The sequence below is a fragment of the Coregonus clupeaformis genome, chromosome 1 (genome assembly GCF_020615455.1).
Source record: "Coregonus clupeaformis isolate EN_2021a chromosome 1, ASM2061545v1, whole genome shotgun sequence".
Taxonomy (NCBI): domain Eukaryota; kingdom Metazoa; phylum Chordata; class Actinopteri; order Salmoniformes; family Salmonidae; genus Coregonus; species Coregonus clupeaformis.
In genome coordinates this window covers 28932599-28951671 of record NC_059192.1, presented here as the reverse complement: position 1 = coordinate 28951671, position 19073 = coordinate 28932599, and the positions used below count along the sequence as shown (strand labels likewise).

Sequence of the window (19073 nt, the reverse complement as noted above, 5' to 3'; positions counted from 1 at the left end):
GCTACATGGATAATCTAAACCGGAAGTAGAAAAATAAGATAAACTGGCAATACTTTTGGAACAATGAGAGAGAAATAACCTAGGTTCACTAATTTAGATATCTTCATTCTAGGAAATAACTATGGAGGGAGAGGCTGTAGGCATACCATCGCTCTGCTGTCAGCCACTGTTCTAGAAGGTTTTCTAAATGAGTTCAACAGTAATATAACATGTGAATGCTACATAGAGAGGCAGTCAACTAACACACTATTGCTAAATATCATACATAGGCAGATCAAATACTGTAGAAGCCCTAATACACACACAGCTCTGTAGGAAACGCTTCATTAGTGCAACACACTTAAGCCACAGCAGAGGGAGCTACAGGCCGAATAATGAAATAGAACGTAGAGACAGAAAGTTGAGCAGGTGGCGCGACATTGTTTGGGTCGTCGTTATCTGGACAAGTGACAAAGTCATAAATCCCGCCTATTGTTTCCACACGAGGAGTTTCTACTTTCTACACTTTTTACACACAGCAGCAGCGAGCACATGCAAGAGGGATTTCCTCACATCAGCTGAAATAAACACGTAGGGTAGGCGACCCCAATGCAACCCCCCCATCCCCGAATGGAGAGAATTATATTGAATTTCCTCGATTACTCGTGTCCTCTCCTCCGTCCTCTCCTTGCCTCCTTTTGAAACCGGAGAGGGCGAACTTTGACCAATTGAGAAAAGGCCAAACAAAAGTGTCGCGTTGTCAGGTGGGGTTTCCGTTGGGCGGCTGGGTATTCCTAAAATTAGATTGAAGGAGTTAGTTTAGGGACATCTCTCAAACACCTAGCCTACAGACAGACAGTTTGGAGACACAATTTCCGTCAGTGTCTGGACAGTTTTATCGCTGCCAGAAAGGAACCAAAGCCAGGGACAACGGAGGTACTGTAACACACTTGTATTATGGTAATCTAAAAGTGTTTTTCCCCACTCTGTTTTATTAGGCTAATCCTGTATTATTACTGTTATTATTATTATTATAATACAACTAGGCTACTTGGAAGAGTCCTTGGTAAGATTATTGATTACAATTAAAGGCATAGTCTGTAAGATTTCAATCAATGAATACTTTGTGACTTTGAAGTATATCATTTATGAGATTAGCGTTATCATCACCAAAATAACCTGTTGAGGAGATAAATAATTTTGGCTATAGTTTGAAATCAAGTTTTTAAAAAGTAATTTTGCTCTAAAGAAATGTCATTGCACTACAGATCGAATCCATGTCTCAATTGTCTCAAGGCTTAAAAATCATTCTTTAACCTGTCTCCTCCCCTTCATCTACACTGATTGAAGTGGATTTAACAAGTGACATCAATAAGGGATCATAGCTTTCACCTGGATGCACCTGGTCAGTCTATGTCTATGTTAATGTTTAGTCCACTCGGTGTATAACTCCATGAGTCTGAATTGTAGACATGTATTGTATTGTTCACAACTATTTCCCTTCCTGATGCTTCCACAATAGGTGAGGTTTGATATGCTAATGTCCACCACCACTCCCCTGAGGTAAATTCCTCCATAGTAGATTGTATTGCATTGTGGTGTGGTGTGGTGTGGTAGGGCCAGCCTGGCCAGTCTGCTATTGGTATGTACTGTAGTAGTTCCCAGAGTGTAACCTAGCAGGGTGTGTCATCAATGCTGTATAATCATCAGATAGCAGTAAGGCCATGTGTAGGTGCAAAAACAGTTGTCTGCTTAGAGACGTGCTCTGTTGAGCAGGTAGCAGGTGGAACAGAGTCAGTTCTGTGGACTATCAACTATTTCCAATGCTACCATATATTGTACAGGGAATTGTATTTTTATTTTTTATTTTTTTAGGGGGTAGATCAGCTTTAATATTGCAGATAGATTGCAACTTCCATCAATGTAATTGTCTGCATCACTTCCAATCCCCCATGTTTTTTTTTCTCGCAAATATATATATATATATTACATACATATACATATCCTTTAAAAATATATATTTCCCTTTATTACTTTCCAACCCCACAACCCATTCCCTAATTGGAGTAAACAACAATGCTTAGGCCTCTACTTCCAGCTTATACATACTATATACATTTTATGGACACAGTCAATTTTACAATAATTCTATTTTGTTTGTTTTTACTCCTGAACTTCCTCTACCCTCAACCTCTCCGATCATTTTCATGATGTCCATCCGGTTTGCTTCTATATGCCATATCTTTCTAACTGTGCTATTTCACAAAAGCTCTCAACTTAAACCTATATACTTATTATGGACACAGTACGCTTACATTATTAGTTATCTTGTTGTTATTAGTTGTTATTAGTTGTTATTAGTCCCATCCATCAGCTCCATTCAACACCACCCATCTATCCATATTGGATTTCTATTTGCCATATATTTTTCAACTGTGATGTTTTACAAAAGTTCTGAACCTTTCTATTCTCATTGTTTCTACAGATTGTAAATTGAAAATAATTTTTTTATCTAAAAGTATTATTATATTATTGATCAATTGACTATGACTTTTCAGATCACCCAGTAGTGCTATCTGCAGGGTTAGCTCCAGGTAAATATTGCAATCCTTTAGCCATTCCTGGACCTGTGTCCAAAAACAAGCTACAAATGGACAGTACCAAAACAAATGATCTAATGATTCTGTCTCTTCGCAGCAAAATCTGCAGAGCTGGGAAGATTGTATCCCCCATATAAATAACATTATATTGGTAGCAAGAATTGTATATAATAATTTAAATTGAAAAAGTCTAAGTTTTGAATCCGGCGTCGTTTTGCGTATCAGTTCATTAACACTATGCCATGGGATCGGTACGTCAAAAATATCTTCCCAACTATTTTGCAATCTATATGGGACGGCTGTCAATCCTTTGGTCCTTAAATGTATACTTTTTTATTTATCACAGTTTTCTTTAACCAATTATGTTCTTTAATGCAAGGCCGACAGACAAGTTCCTTACTTTTTCCCCCTTCCACTTTCCTCTTCCATTTTTGCGGTAATGCTGTTATTTGGTTGTAAGGGAATTGTTACCTTTCTATGGGAATACTCATATTCCTATTCACAGTTCTTATGCACTGAACAGGTTTCACACTTCTGTTGTCTGCAGTGAGTGCTTGTAATCATTCTACATGAACAAGAAGTTCCTATCAAACAAGACTATTGGAACCAAGACAGTTTCTATCCTGATTCTAGTATGAGTATGTAGTTGACCTTTATGGATCGTGGTGGGAGGCCTACACGGCTCCTTTTAGATCAGTAGTCTTTACTTAGTAAACCTCCATGACTAATATACAACCTGGACGGACGGACAGACGGAGGGAGAGAGAGAAGAAAAATAAATAAAGAAGAGCTTTCTTTTTTTGAACAGCCAGCTCTTTGGAGGGCAGTGAGTGCTTCACTTTGTCAGCCTCGGTCGGCAGGAGGTCAGCCTCGGTCAGGAGAGAGAGATGAGTCATGAGGGTAGTTCCCTCTGTTCCTGAGCGAGGGTGGGGGTGAACTTTGCCCGATAAATCATCTGGTTTAGCTTTCGCAATTCACGTCTGTAATATATATTGCAGTTCAACTATTTTGAAATGGCCCTTTCAGGACCTCTCCAGGACATAATGTTGAATAAAATAATATTTGAACTTACTCTACCACAGGGATCATCAACTACATTCAGCCGCGGGATGATTTTTTTTCTTGAGCGGTTGGTCGGGGGGCAAAATTACAAATCATTTGTAGACTGCAAATTGACCGCAAAAGCCCAAGCAGATATGTTTGACTAAAATATAATAATTTCAAACCTTGCTTACATTTAAAATCACTTGGAGCTGATTTCCTGGTGTATTTTTTTTACAGTCTTTTATGTCCAACAATGACAATTCCACACAGAAAATATTATAATTTTTTGGCTCAGAACTTGGGGGGGCAAATAAAACCACCCGTGAGGCAAATTTGGTCCGGCAGTTGGGGAACCAACTGGTTGTCTGGGTGGTTGGTCCTTATACCCTTGGGAAATTTGAGACAAAATATCTATAGGAAAGTATTATTAATCAGACTTTTCAAAACTTTGGTAGTGCGTTCATATTCCTGCCTCCTGAAGCATGCACACACGATGTAAATACATGCAGGCGATGCATAGTAGCCCAGCTCGTGCATGTTTACATGGTTTTGTGCATGCTTCAGGTGATACCGGTTGTTTATCGGGCAAGGGTGACCTGTACTGACAACTGGAAGTTATCTCATTGATGCTTATCCGTCCTTGAGACTTGGCTATTTTATGTTGTTCAGGACAGGATATTCGATGTTTGTACGAGATTGGATCTGTCTGAGGTGGCAGGTAGCCTAGTGGTTAAGAGCGTTGGGCCAGTAACCAAAAGGTCACTGGTTCAAATCCCCGAGCCAACTAGGTGTCTGGTTAGACTGTAAACTCAACTTCCAGACTCACATAAAGAATCTCCAATCCAAAGTTAAATCTAGAATCGGCTTCCTATTTCGCAACAAAGCCTCCTTCACTCATGCTGCCAAACATGCCCTCGTAAAACTGACTATCCTACCGATCCTTGACTTCGGCGATGTCATTTACAAAATAGCCTAAACACTCTACTCAGCAAATTGGATGTAGTCTATCACAGTGCCATCCGTTTTGTCTCCAAAGCCCCATACACTACCCACCACTGTGACCTGTACACTCTTGTTGGCTGGTCCTCACTACATGTTCGTCGTCAAACCCACTGGCTCCAGGCCATCTATAAATCACTGCTAGGCAAATCCCCGCCTTATCTTAGCTCATTGGTCACCATAGCAGCACCCACCCGTAGTCTGCGCTCCAGCAGGTATATCTCACTGGTCATTCCCAAAGCCAACACCTCCTTTGGCCGCCATTCCTTCCAGTTCTCTGCTGCCAATGACTGGAACGAATTGCAAAATCTCTGAAGCTGGAGACTCTTATCTCCCTCAATAACTTTAAGCATCAGTTGTCAGAGCACCTTACCGATCACTGCACCTGTACACAGCCCATCTGAAATTAGCCCACCCAACTACCTCATCCCTATATTGTTATTTATTTTGCTCTTTTGCACCCCAGTATCTCTATTTGCACATAATCTCTTGCACATCTAGCATTCCAGTGTTAATACTATTGTAATTATTCTGCACTATAGCCTATTTACTGCCTTACCTCCATAACTTGCTACATTTGCACACACTGTATATATATTTTCTGTTGTATTTCTGACTTTATGTTTTTTTACCCCATATGTAACTCTGTGTTGTTGTGTTTTTTTTATTGCACTACTATGCTTTATCTTGGCCAGGTCGCAGTTGTAAATGAGAACCTGTTCTCAACTGGCTTACCTGGTTAAATAAAGGTGAAATAAAAATAAAATAAAAAGGTATAAAATCTGTTTGTGCTTAATCCTAATTGCTCTTGTAAGTGGCTCTGGATAAGAGCGTCTGCTAAATGACTCAAATGTCTGGCTGTCTCAAAGATCTGTCCTCTCCTCTGAACTGAAAGAACTGACCAGCTGAATTATGAGTTTATTTTCACCTGTCAAGTCATTTTCCAATCAGTGCAGAAGAAGGGAAGGTGAGTTCAGATTTTTAAGCACTAGACATTTCTGTTCTTTTCATACAGGGTTTGGAGTCTAGCTTCCAATGGAAAGATGGGGCTGGTGCAGTGGTTCCTATGACACCTGCTGAGCATCAACTATATCTTTATTATATCTAATAAACTCCTCTCCGCTCATTTCCTTTCCTCTCATTTCCTCCCCTGTAGATGGGTCTGGTACAGTGGTTGAAGGGCACGTTCTTGTGTCACCTGATCATCTGCTATGGGTTCTTGGTCAGCGGTCTCCTGGTCAACCTATTACAGATCTGCACTCTGCCCCTCTGGCCAATCAACAAGCAGCTGGCCCGGCGGATCAACTGTAAACTGGGATACTCCATCACCAGCCGTGAGTAGGATCTAGTCTACTGTAACTTACTTTACAGCAGGATGACTATTGGCCTTCTTTAAGCCAGGAATACAAACTGAATATCGCTCTCTTTCGCTATTGTTTCACTTAGCTGATGCTGTAGGGCTATACGCTCTCTAATGTCGTGCAATAACTGAAATGTAAAGTTACTGTAGCTGCTGACACAGTGGTCTGTTATTTACACTCTGTTAGGCTAGGTTATGCTATGTTGTGTTAGTGCTATGTTATGTTAATGATATTTTAATGTTATGTTATGTTCCCCAGAGTCTGTGGCTCTCCTAGAGTGGTGGTCTGGCACTGAAGTAACATTCTACACAGACCCAGAGAACTGCCAACTCTACGGCAAAGAGAACGCCATCGTCGTCCTTAACCACAACTTTGAAATAGACTTTCTGTGTGGCTGGACCTTCTGTGACAGATTCGGTGTCCTTGGGGTAAGAGAACAGGGATATCAATTCCTCTCATCCTCTCTCATCGCCTCGTTCTCAAAACGCATTGGAGGAGAAATTCCAAGGGGAGGGACCTTGGAATTTCTCCTCCAATACCGTTGAGAAGGAGACGAGGAAGGTGGGAAGCAAGGAATTGCAGAAAGACTGAGAAGAGACTAAGATTTTCAGTAGTTGTTTGATGCCTTCTGTAGTCAAACACATTAACAATCTTTCCCTTTCCAGGCCTCCAAATGTTTAGCCAAGAAAGAGTTGTCATACCTGCCTGTGATTGGCTGGATGTGGTACTTCCTGGAGATGGTGTTTATTAAGAGGAAGTGGGAGGAGGATGAGAGGAGCTTTGTCCAGAGTCTTCAGAACCTACGGGATTACCCCAAGAAATTCTGGGTGAGCCTCGAACACAATCAATTAAGTTCAATCAATCAGTAATGACACTTAATAGTCAAAAGTTGACTGTGCATGTATAGTTCATGAAAGGACGTGACAGGTCTTTTTAAACTCCTTATTCCAAACTTTCTTTGCAACTATGTAAACATGCGTATGAAGTATGGTTGTTCATCTATAAGATTGTATTGATATTGTCTCGATTGATGTAATCAATATTATGTCACAAGTCTAAGAAGGATAACGTGAGAATATAATGATACTCACCTTGTAAACATGAGTATGCAGGTTGGTTGGTCAATCAAAACACAGCAATGACCCTACAGTGAATCTCTAACTGTGTGCCAGTTCCTGCTCCACTGTGAGGGAACACGCTTCACAGAGGAGAAGCATCGGATCAGTATGGAGGTGGCAGAGAAGAAAGGTCTGCCTAAACTCAAACACCACCTCCTGCCCAGGACCAAGGGCTTCTGGGTAGCCGTCCAGAACCTCAGAGGGACAGGTACGGAACCCTGGGGAGCTCCAGAATGACCAAATGCTACACATGTCATGACTTATGAGTGTATATCTACGTATTATTTAGGATAAAGACTGATGCCATTGAACTTTTGACAACTTCATGTTTTTGTCTCTGTAACCCCTTCAGTTGCTGCAGTGTACTGTTGTACACTAAATTTCAGAAACAACGAAACTCCAACCTTGCTGGGAGTTATCAATGGGAAAAAATATCATCCAGATTTATACATAAGGTATATAATAATAATTAATTTCAGCCTGCATGGGATGGCCATTGGTTAGAGGCTAAACTCACTGATCTCAAGGTCCATATACAGTGGGGGAAAATTTTTATTTAGTCAGCCACCAATTGTGCAAGTTCTCCCACTTAAAAAGATGAGAGAGGCCTGTAATTTTCATCATAGGTACAAGTCAACTATGACAGACAAAATGAGGGAAAAAAATCCAGAAAATCACATTGTAGGGTTTTTAATGAATTTATTTGCAAATTATGGTGGAAAATAAGTATTTGGTCAATAACAAAAGTTTCTCAATACTTTGTTATATACCCTTTGTTGGCAATGACACAGGTCAAACGTTTTCTGTAAGTCTTCACAAGGTTTTCACACACTGTTGCTGGTATTTTGGCCCATTCCTCCATGCAGATCTCCTCTAGAGCAGTGATGTTTTGGGGCTGTCGCTGGGCAACACGGACTTTCAACTCCCTCCAAAGATTTTCTATGGGGTTGAGATCTGGAGACTGGCTAGGCCACTCCAGGACCTTGAAATGCTTCTTACGAAGCCACTCCTTCGTTGCCCGGGCGGTGTGTTTGGGATCATTTTCATGCTGAAAGACCCAGCCACGTTTCATCTTCAATGCCCTTGCTGATGGAAGGAGGTTTTCACTCAAAATCTCACGATACATGGCCCCTTTCATTCTTTCCTTTACACGGATCAGTCGTCCTGGTCCCTTTGCAGAAAAACAGCCCCAAAGCATGATGTTTCCACCCCCATGCTTCACAGTAGGTATGGTGTTCTTTGGATGCAACTCCGCATTCTTTGTCCTCCAAACACGACGAGTTGAGTTTTTACCAAAAAGTTATATTTTGGTTTCATCTGACCATATGACATTCTCCCAATCCTCTTCTGGATCATCCAAATGCACTCTAGCAAACTTCAGATGGGCCTGGACATGTACTGGCTTAAGCAGGGGGACACGTCTTGCACTGCAGGATTTGAGTCCCTGGCGGCGTAGTGTGTTACTGATGGTAGGCTTTGTTACTTTGGTCCCAGCTCTCTGCAGGTCATTCACTAGGTCCCCCCGTGTGGTTCTGGGATTTTTGCTCACCGTTCTTGTGATCATTTTGACCCCACAGGGTGAGATCTTGCGTGGAGCCCCAGATCGAGGGAGATTATCAGTGGTCTTGTATGTCTTCCATTTCCTAATAATTGCTCCCACAGTTGCTTTCTTCAAACCAAGCTGCTTACCTATTGCAGATTCAGTCTTCCCAGCCTGGTGCAGGTCTACAATTTTGTTTCTGGTGTCCTTTGACAGCTCTTTGGTCTTGGCCATAGTGGAGTTTGGAGTGTGACTGTTTGAGGTTGTGGACAGGTGTCTTTTATACTGATAACAAGTTCAAACAGGTGCCATTAATACAGGTAACGAGTGGAGGACAGAGGAGCCTCTTAAAGAAGAAGTTACAGGTCTGTGAGAGCCAGAAATCTTGCTTGTTTGTAGGTGACCAAATACTTATTTTCCACCCATAATTTGCAAATAAATTCATTAAAAATCCTACAATGTGATTTTCTGGATTTTTTTATTCTCAATTTGTCTGTCATAGTTGACGTGTACCTATGATGCAAATTACAGGCCTCTCTCATCTTTTTAAGTGGGAGAACTTGCACAATTGGTGGCTGACTAAATACTTTTTTCCCCCACTGTATTGGCTTATTGGACTTATACTGAACAAAAATATAAACGCAACAATTTCAAAGATTTTACTGAGGTACAGTTCATATAAGGAATTAAGTCAATTGAAATAAATTCATTAGGCCCTAATCTATGGATTTCACATGACTGGGAACACATATGCATCTGTTTTTCACAGATACCTTAAAAAATGGATCAGAAAACCAGTCAGTATCTGTCTGGTGTGACCTCCATTTTCATCATGCAGCCCGACACATCTCCTTCGTGTAGAGTTTATCAGGCTGTTGTTTGTGGAATGTTTTCCCACTCCTCTTCAATGGCTGTGCGAAGTTGCTGGATATTGGCGGGAACTGGAATACGCTGTCATACATGTAGATCCAGAGCATCCCAAACATGCTCAATAGGTGACATGTCTGGTGAGTATGCAGGCCATGGAAGAACTGGGACATTTTCAGCTTCCAAGAATTGTGCACAGATCCTTGCGACATGGGGCCGTGCATTATCATGCTGAAACATGAGGTGATGGCGCCAGATTAATGGCACGACAATGGGCCTCAGGATCTCGTCACGGTATCTCTGTGCATTCAAATTGCCATCGATAAAATGTAATTGTGTTCGTTGTCCATAACTTATGCCTGCCTATACCATAACCCCACCGCCACCATGGGGCACTCTGTTCACAATGTTGACATCAGCAAACCGCTCGCCCACACAACGCCATACATGTGGTCTGCGGTTGTGAGACCGGTTGGACATACTGCCAAATTCTCTAAAACTACGTTGGAGGCTGCTTATGGTAGAGAAATAAACATTACATTCTCTGGCAACAGCTCTGGTGGAAATTCCTGCAGTCAGCATGCCAATTGCACTCTCCCTCAACTTGAGACATCTGTGGAATTGTGTTATGTGACAAAACTGCAAATTTTAGAGTGGCCTTTTATTGTCCCCAGCACAAGGTGCACCTGTGTAATAATCATGCTGTTTAATCAGCTTATTGATATGCCACACATGTCAGGTGGATGGATTATCTCAGCAAAGGAGAAATGTTCACTAACAGGGATGTAAACAAATGTGTGCATAACATTTTAGAGAAACACGTTTTTTGTGCGTATGGAACATTTCTGGGATCTTTTATTTCAGCTCACTTTACATGTTGCGTTTATATTTTTGTTCAGTGTATTTTACTGGACCATAAAGTTCTATGGAATTGAATTGGACAGCTGAAAGAAATGCTTTCCCCTTCTGCCTCCCTGTCTCTAGGAGAATCCCTCTGGAATCCGTACCAGAAGATGAGGCTGAATGTTCTGTCTGGCTGCACAAACTCTACCAGGAGAAGGTAGTGTTATAATTGGGGAGAGGGATCACACTATGGACCAGATTTACTAACTAAGCATTTGCACAAGGTGCAGAGTTTGTATCTATTTGTTCACTATGGACTAAACCGACAAAGCTAAAAGCTATAACTCTCTTCATTTAAACTAGTTTAATGTCAATACCTACTCTTCACCTTACATTATAACTTTGTTCTGTCCCCAATGTTTAATTCACAAACATTGCACCAAACACTTTCAGATAAAATGGCACTTTGGCCCCTGTTAGTTTATTGTTATTTATTTTATTATTATAGTGTCATGCATCTTTAAGGATGCCCAGACTACATGGATTAGATTAGATAGTACTTTAAGGAGAGCTTTCTTTTTTGAACAGCCAGCTCTTTGGAGTGCAGTAAGTGCCAAGGACAAAGCTAAAAGCTCAAACTCGCTTCATTTACACTTTATATTATGTAAAAACTGTGTCGTTCCATGAAAAGAGTGCCTTTTTGGACTATGCTCCCTTTGATATTTTAAGTGGAAATTGTGCACCAATATTGAATTTTAAAAAGCATGTTCAATTAAATGAAGTGCCCTTTAATATAGACCACATGGCAAATTCAGTAAATATGATTTTTAATATTAAAAAAGGCTTGCTAAAGTGCCAAAATTCAGCATTTACATCTGTCCTTCATTTTAAGGTCAACCCTGTTAAGTGAACTGAATTCTCGCTTTAATATGGTGAAACCATTCCTTAATTTTTTTTTAAACAAAAATTCTAAAGAAAAATTGAACATCTAATAGTCAAATCATAGTGTAAAAGCAGATAAGCTGGTTCTACTCTTTTTGGCCATTGTCTGGTGTTTTGTGGTGGAAAACTGAGCGGGTTGAGCATAACACGTCAACCCTGTTACCCATAGATAGACGGGCTAGAAATGTTTTAACAATTCATTTCATTCAATTGCCACTCCCTGTTGCACACAACAAGCTTCCATTCCCCCTGTCACAAGGGGATTTATGGCTGATTTAAGAAGAAATCGTCAACCATGTTACGGTCAACCCTGTTACTTTATTTGGCACTTAATAGACACAATATTAATTTTTGTATATAAACCTCTTGAGATGGGAAACGTGTTTTTTATGAATTTGAACATGTGCTCTTAAAATTGTTAAATAATATGTTTTACAAATGGACCAAATTACGACCCACCTACTCTTCACATTATACATTTGTTCACTTGCACAATCTGTAAAATCTACCCTTGGCCCATTAGATTAGATGGACCAAATTACGGCCCACCTACTCTTCACATTATAACTTTGTTCACTTGCACAATCTGTGAAATCTACCCTTGGCCCATTAGATTAGATAGTACTAAATTGCACTGCGTTAAAAAGAGATCCTCAAAAAAAATGATATGATATAGACATACTATATCAGACATACAAAAAAACAGCTTTAAGGACTTTGACCCCTCCCTTCCGACTTTCTTGTGGTCATGGCTGTGAAGCTATTGGACTATGCTCCTGTTTTTACAGGTAACTGATGTGCGCATGTATTGTGGTTCTAGGACCAGTTCCAGGAGGACTACAGCCAGACAGGGTGTTTCCCAGGCCCTGTAATCACCCCACCACGTGGGCCCTGGGCCCTGATCAACTGGCTAGGCTGGACCTGCCTTCTCCTATACCCCCTCTGCCTCCTCCTGGTCCAGCTGGTCAACTATGGGTCTATTCTCACCATATTGGCCACTGTGGCCTTCTGCTCTGCAGGTGGGTCTTATTGGTATATATTTCAGGGGTCATCAACTAGTGGCCCCCGAGCCAAATCCGGCCCTCGAGACGACCTAATGTGGCCTGCCAAGGTTATTCAAGTACACTATAGAGGGCTTGCAGTTGTCACAAATCACCTAGCAACCTCACCAAGCGCCGTGTTGGAAGACCTCCAATCATCCACATGGCTGGCTGCGTTTTGCTACCACCAGAAACTTCGGGAAGATTGCCCGTTATTTCGTTTTTCTAAGGACCCAAAAAATGGAGGCAGTGGGAGAACCTATTCAAGTAAGTAAATATATTTTGAAAGTGATAAAAAACTATGTATTATTATTAGCTAGCTAGCTTGCTACAGAAACTTAGTGTGCAGGCTAACTCAAATGAGCTGCTAACAAATTGTTCACTAGTTAGCGAACTTTACATACTGTGTAGCAAGCTATGTGAATTAAATATCACCAGCTTGCTAACTTCATATTAACTAGTTAGCTATCTTGATGTATTTATCGTTGTAACTCCAAATGCATTTGTAGCTAGGTAGCTAGCTAGCTGAAAGGATTAGCTAGCACTTCCAGCTGTCAGAGAAGGGAGAGTAGGCTACTCTGGATAGGGCAGGTACCTTTGTGGGAGGATATTATGAAACTATTCCCTAGTCCCTAGTGAGAAAAACTGAGGAAAGATATATATATATAGCAACATAATATTCAGGGGTGTCTAACTTGAGTATAATGCAGCCTGTTTCTTTGATGTTTTCTGTCCTCAGCTACAGAGAGCTGTGAAACCCTGTCTGCAGATGAAGAGGTCCCAATGAATGTCCCAAGAGAGCAAGGGTACATCCTTGTATGCCATGGAGTGTACTTACCGTATGTTAGCACATTGTGTGAACAAAAGTACAGTTTAAAAGTCACACAATGTATAAACCTATTACAAATGGAGCAGGCCAACCCTGGTGGCTGTGCAGGCTTCTGTTCCAGCCCAGCACTAACACACCTGATTTAAATTAATCAAACATAATTAGTTAATAATCAAGTGTGCTATTACTGGGCTGGAACAGAAGTCTGCTCCACCCATAGATCAGGGATCAGTGGAGGCTGCTGAGGGGAGGACGGCTCATAATAATGGCTGGAACTGAGCGAATGGAATGGCATCAAACACATGGAAACCATGTGTTTGGTGTATTTGATACCATTCCACTAATGACGCTCCAGCCATTACCACAAGACTGTTCTCCCCAATGAAAGTGCCACCAACATCCTGTGCAGTTGAGCGAGGTTGGCCACCTCTGGTATTTACTTTTTTTTGTTCACCTGACATTGTTTTAGTAATAATAGCCTACTTGTTACTAAAATGTCTAACCTTTACATATGAGTTAACTTCAAAGAATCAACACTTTCATATAATTTCAAAGTGTACAAGTAAGCTAAGTGATTAAACTTGTTTTAATTAACTTAACACTAGTTCATCTTGAATAATAGTTAATGTTGATTCATCACAGATCACAATCCTGCAATAAAGAGGGGAAGGGAATCGGTCTTTAATTTATGTGTTCCTGTGTTGTATTTTCAAATGAACATTACCTTTTTGTTCAGTCATAAGCTCTCCAATTAGTTGTATTTGATTGTCACTATTTTTTCAGGATATCAGCCATGTGTTCCCATTTTGCAGCTGATAATGGTATGCAACGCCAATGTAGCCGTAGACCTACAGCAGTGGTTCCCAACTCCAGTCCTCCAGTACCCACAACAGCACATTGTTGTAGCCCAGGACAAACATGCCTGATTCAACTCAGAGGGCCTGATGATTAGTTGACAAGTTGAATCAGGTGTGTTTGTCCGTGGCTACAATAAACTGTACTGTTGGGGGTACTGGAGGACCGGAGTTGGGAACCACTGGCCTACAGTATGATGGCATTAGCCTTATGTGGGGCGGCAGGTAGCTTAGTGGTTAAGAGCGTTGTGCCAGTAACCGAAAGGTCGCTGGTTCTAATCCCCGAGCCGACTAGGGCTGTTTACATATTGTTCAGCTATATGTTCTCAATTTAAAAACTATACCAGTAAACAATGTATATGAGGCTAATCATTATACTAGATTTTGTACATGCCTTGTGCTGACATGAAATGTTTTGGTTCATATCCAACCCATGTAATCTAGGTGGTGAAATGTCTGGAAGCAGGAGAGGGTATCCTTAGCTTAAAACATACTCACAACTACTACTACCATGTCCAATGCCAGATACTTTTCTCCCAGGTCTGACTGGCACTTGGAGGTGGCTCTGTGATAATGAAGATGGTTTACCTAAGACTACCACAACAATTACATTGTCTATGCTAAATGTGTTTAAATTGTAAAGAAATAAAATAGTAGGGCTATAAAGAAAAGCTTTTTATTCAATGGGGCTAGTCAAAGCAGAGATTACACAATACTTTTCATTTCACTCATACAACAATATAGCCTATTAAAGTACAGTATGTTTACAATATCATAAACAATAGTATTTTACACATTATAATTACATTTTATATATTAATATGGTTTAAGGGGGCACTTTTGTCATGACGACAAGGTGAAGGTACTCTACTCAAATGGCACAACATAATCATTCAGATTGACCAAAGCACAGCATATAACAACCATCTTGTATAACTGAGGGATGTTTCCTTTCATATCTGGAAAAGGACAAAGTAGTAGAAGCTGATGCTGCTGCAGCATTGCTCATCTTCAGTGGGAATCCAGTCCACATGGGTGTCTTGATAGAGGTCAGCTGGTGAACCATAGACAAATGAAAAGCACCTGATAGAATATCACTCCTTCAGGTCACCTATACCATCAGGGCTCTTGATTGTTTGGTTGTGTTTAATTCATTCAGGTGTTTTAGTGTCTCAAAGACTAAATCCCCTGTAGCTCAGTTGGTAAAGCATGGCGCTTGCAACGCCAGGGTTGTGGGTTCGTTTCCCACGGGGGGCCAGTATGAAAATGTATGCACTCACTAACTGTAAGATGCTCTGGATAAGAGCGTCTGCTAAATTACTAAAATGTAAATCAATTGGAGGGCTGGAATAACCAATAGTCAGGTTGTCCTATCACATTGAGGCCTTTGTCCTATGCTGTAATGTCCGTACATTTACCCTCTTGTGAATAAAGTTATCAATATGTTATCATTGGGTTATCATATGATAATCACTGGCTATATGGACATCATATTGTACAATTTGTGTCTCCCCTTTTCATGGTCATGGCTAGAAGGGACCCAGCTATTGTCAAATTAATGTAATATTTGACATTTCGTAGCAGATTAGAATTTAGGCAGCAGGTTATGAGAATTCGGTTATGGTTAGGGTTAGTTAAAATTCAAAAACAATACTTTGGACAATTTGACAAAAGCTGGATCCCTTTTAGCCAGGACCCCTTTTTCATTGGCCTAGATTACATGGTTGCATTCAAGACAAGGTCGTTTTTATTGATCTGTTGTCAGTGTTGGTAGAGTAGGCCTAGGCTACCATCGTAGCAAAAAAATATTCTGCTAATTTCTCCAGTCGACTGTGGTATTTTGGACGCAGTAATTGCAGAATAACTGCAGTTATACTGCACTGCAAAATTACTGCAGTGTTATTTTGGACGCAGTATTTGCAGCATATTTCACTCTTTTTTCGTAAGGGCAATCATATAAAGTGTAGTAGAATTGCATGAAATGTTTATCAAATGCCACATTTTTACCGTGCAAAGGAAACATCTCTGATATAGCCTATAAACGTATGCGCTTATTAAGCCTAAATGATCTCGATCCATCACATCAGGAATAGTAGGCTTTCATTAGTCTGCTATGAGATGATAGAGGCAATCCTTTGTTATAAAGGTGCATTTTTATGGTGAAAAATAGCTTCCCCAAAATGTTAAACTCACGTGACACATGCTAATTGCTAGACTACAAGCTATCTAGCTAGCTAATTGTCTAACTTAGTGTTGTTGTTAACACCTGGTTAGCATAACAGCTAAACTAAACAAGAAAATCAGTCTTGATTTACCAGTGATGAAATTATCGGAGCAGACCCTGTACTGACAGCTGTCTGGGTTCAGGTCTTGATAGAGCAGACCCTGTACTGACAGCTGTCTGGGTTCAGGTCTTGATAGAGCAGACCCTGTACTGACAGCTGTCTGGGTTCAGGTCTTGATAGAGCAGACCCTGTACTGACAGCTGTCTGGGTTCAGGTCTTGATAGAGCAGACCCTGTACTGACAGCTGGTTCAGGTCTTGATAGAGCAGACCCTGTACTGACTGCTGTCTGGGTTCAGGTCTTGATGGGCAAAAAGGTTTTGTCGCTTTTCTGACAGTTCTTGAGTCTTATCTCATTGGTGTCACCAATGGTGTTTCATGATTGCGGCAAATCTGTAAACATATTTTTTTTCCCCGTTGTCTTTCCTGCCTTGTTAGAGCAGCCAAATACTCTACAGAAACTGACTGTGGTGATTAATCAACTAGTTTTAGGCACTGTTATGCCGTTTTGGGTAGCCACTCTGCTGTTGTCAGAATAATTAATGCAGTGGTCTTCCAACATGGCCGCCAGGAGGCGTCGTACGTCAGCTGCAAGCCCTCTGTTGTTTTTTTGAATTTTGTTCCAAAACTCACCTTCAACCAGGACAGCTTTGTGACTAATAACTCTAAAAGGTCTATTTGTTGGTACATTCTCCTTAATCATAGCCATTGTTTACCATCTATTCTTCCAAGTCGCATCCAAGTATGAAACTGATCAACAGCAAGAAATTATTGTTCCTTCCTCTTGGAAAGTACTGAATAATATTGCATGCCTTGTCATGCCATCGCATGACTGGAATGCCATTGGATGGTATCTCTTACATGATAGTATTGGCCCTTATCCCTTATAAATTACATAATCCTGTTGGCACAAATCATACGGTTGAGAAACTTGGTCAAACATTTCCACTGGATGCTGTAACCAGACTTCATAATAAGAGCCTCAGCATACAGTATGTTCATCTCTTTCCTCTCCATTCCATTCTCAGTGTCAGTTGGTGTGCGCTGGATGATTGGACAGACTGAGATTAAGAGAAGCTCCAGCTATGGGGTCCCACTTAACAACTGAGGAGATTACCTTACAACTTCAAGATCCTTGCCAGCTCCCAGGGATCACTCAGATTACCATCCTGATCACTACAGCAGTTAACCTCCAGCAGATAACTCATTCCAAAGAAAGAATTGGTTGCTGGTCAGAGATAGCATTGCAGTCAACTCAAGTACGACAAGACAGTTGGGCAGGTGCTTCAGACTTTTCGAAGGCACACCTTTTCTGCTAATGGCAGTCTAATGTGGCAGTCTTCCTCTTGTCGATACATGGGAATGTACTGCACCTACATAAAGCACAGATAGTGTCTTTGGAAAGTATTCAGACCCCTTGACTTTTTCCACATTGTTGAATTAAAGCCTTATTCTAAAATTGATTAAATTGTTTTTTCCCCCCTCAATCTACACACAATTCCCCATAATGACAAAGTAAAAACAGGGTTATATATATATATATATATATATATTTTTTTTTAAGAAAGAAAAAAACGGAAATATAACATTTACATAAGTATTCAGACTTTACTCAGTACTTTGTTGAAGAACCTTTGGCAGCGATTACAGCCTAGAGTATGATGCTACAAGCTTGGCACACCTGTATTTGGGGAGTTTCTCCCATTCTTCTCTGCAGATCCTCTCAAGCTCTGTCAGGTTGGATGGGGAGCGTCGCTGCACAGCTATTTTGAGGTCTCGCCTGAGATGTTCGATCCGGTTCAAGTCCAGACTCTTGCTGGACCACTCAAGGACATTCAGAGACTTGTCCCAAAGCCACTCCTGCATTGTCTTGGCTGTGTGCTTAGTGTCATTGTCCTGTTGGAAGGTGAACCTTAGCCCCAGTCTGAGGTCCTGAGCGCTCTGGAGCAGGTTTTCATCAAGGATCTCTTTACTTTGCTCCGTTCATCTTTCCCTCGATCCTGACTAGTCTCCCAGTCCCTACCGCTGAAAAACATCCCCACAGCATGATGCTGCCAGGTTTCCTCCAGACATGACACTTGGCATTCAGGCCAAAGAGTTAAATCTTGGCTTCATCAGACCAGAGAATCTTGTTTCTCATGGTCTGAGAGTCCTTTAGGTGCCTTTTGGCAAACTCAAAGCGGGCTGTCATGTGCCTTTTACTGAGGAGTGGCTTCTGTCTGGCCACTCTAGCATAAAGGCCTGATTGGTGGAATGCTGCAGAGATGGTTGTCTTTCTGAAAGGTTCTCCCATCTCCACAGAGGAACTCTGGAGCTCTGTCAAAGTGACCATCGGGTTCTTGGTCACCTCCCTGACCAAGGCCCTTCTCCCCCGATTTCTCAGTTTGGCCGGGCGGCCAGCTCTGGGAAGAGGCTTGGTGGTTCCAAACTTCTTCCATTTAAGAATGATGGAGGCCACTTTGTTCTTGGGGACCTTCAATGCTGCAGAAATGTTTTGATACCCTTCCCCAGATCTGTGCCTCGACACAATCCTGTCTCGAAGCTCTACGGACAATTCCTTCGACCTCATGGCTTGGTTTTTGCTCCGACATGCACTGTCAACTGTGGGACCTTATATAGACAGGCGTGTACCTTTCCAAATCATGTCCAATCAATTAAATTGACCACAGGTGGACTCAATTGTAGAAACATCAAGGATGATCAATGGAAACAGGATGCACCTGAGCTCAATTTCGAGTCTCATAGCAAGGGGTCTGAATCCTTATGTAAATAAG

General features: G+C 41.2%; 1 protein-coding gene across 1 annotated transcript; it reads left to right on the top strand.

Moving 5' to 3' along the window:
- The first annotated feature begins 542 nt into the window (after positions 1–542).
- Positions 543–17770, top strand: LOC121554824 (1-acyl-sn-glycerol-3-phosphate acyltransferase delta-like). The gene is made up of 9 exons (XM_041868549.2): positions 543–915; positions 5779–5956; positions 6242–6411; positions 6649–6810; positions 7156–7309; positions 7454–7556; positions 10493–10568; positions 12114–12312; positions 17328–17770. The coding sequence occupies exons 2-9, from the start codon at positions 5779–5781 to the stop codon at positions 17405–17407; spliced, it is 1122 nt and encodes a 373-aa protein (XP_041724483.1). The 5' UTR covers positions 543–915; the 3' UTR covers positions 17408–17770.
- The last annotated feature ends 1303 nt before the right edge of the window (positions 17771–19073 follow it).

Coding starts and splice junctions, on each gene's coding strand:
- LOC121554824 (XM_041868549.2), top strand. CDS start 5,779: ATGGGTCTGGTACAGTGGTTGAAGGGCACGTTCTTGTGTCACCTGATC. Junction 7,310..7,453: donor CCAGAACCTCAGAGGGACAG/GTACGGAACCCT, acceptor TAACCCCTTCAG/TTGCTGCAGTGTACTGTTGT. Junction 12,313..17,327: donor TGTGGCCTTCTGCTCTGCAG/GTGGGTCTTATT, acceptor TTCCATTCTCAG/TGTCAGTTGGTGTGCGCTGG.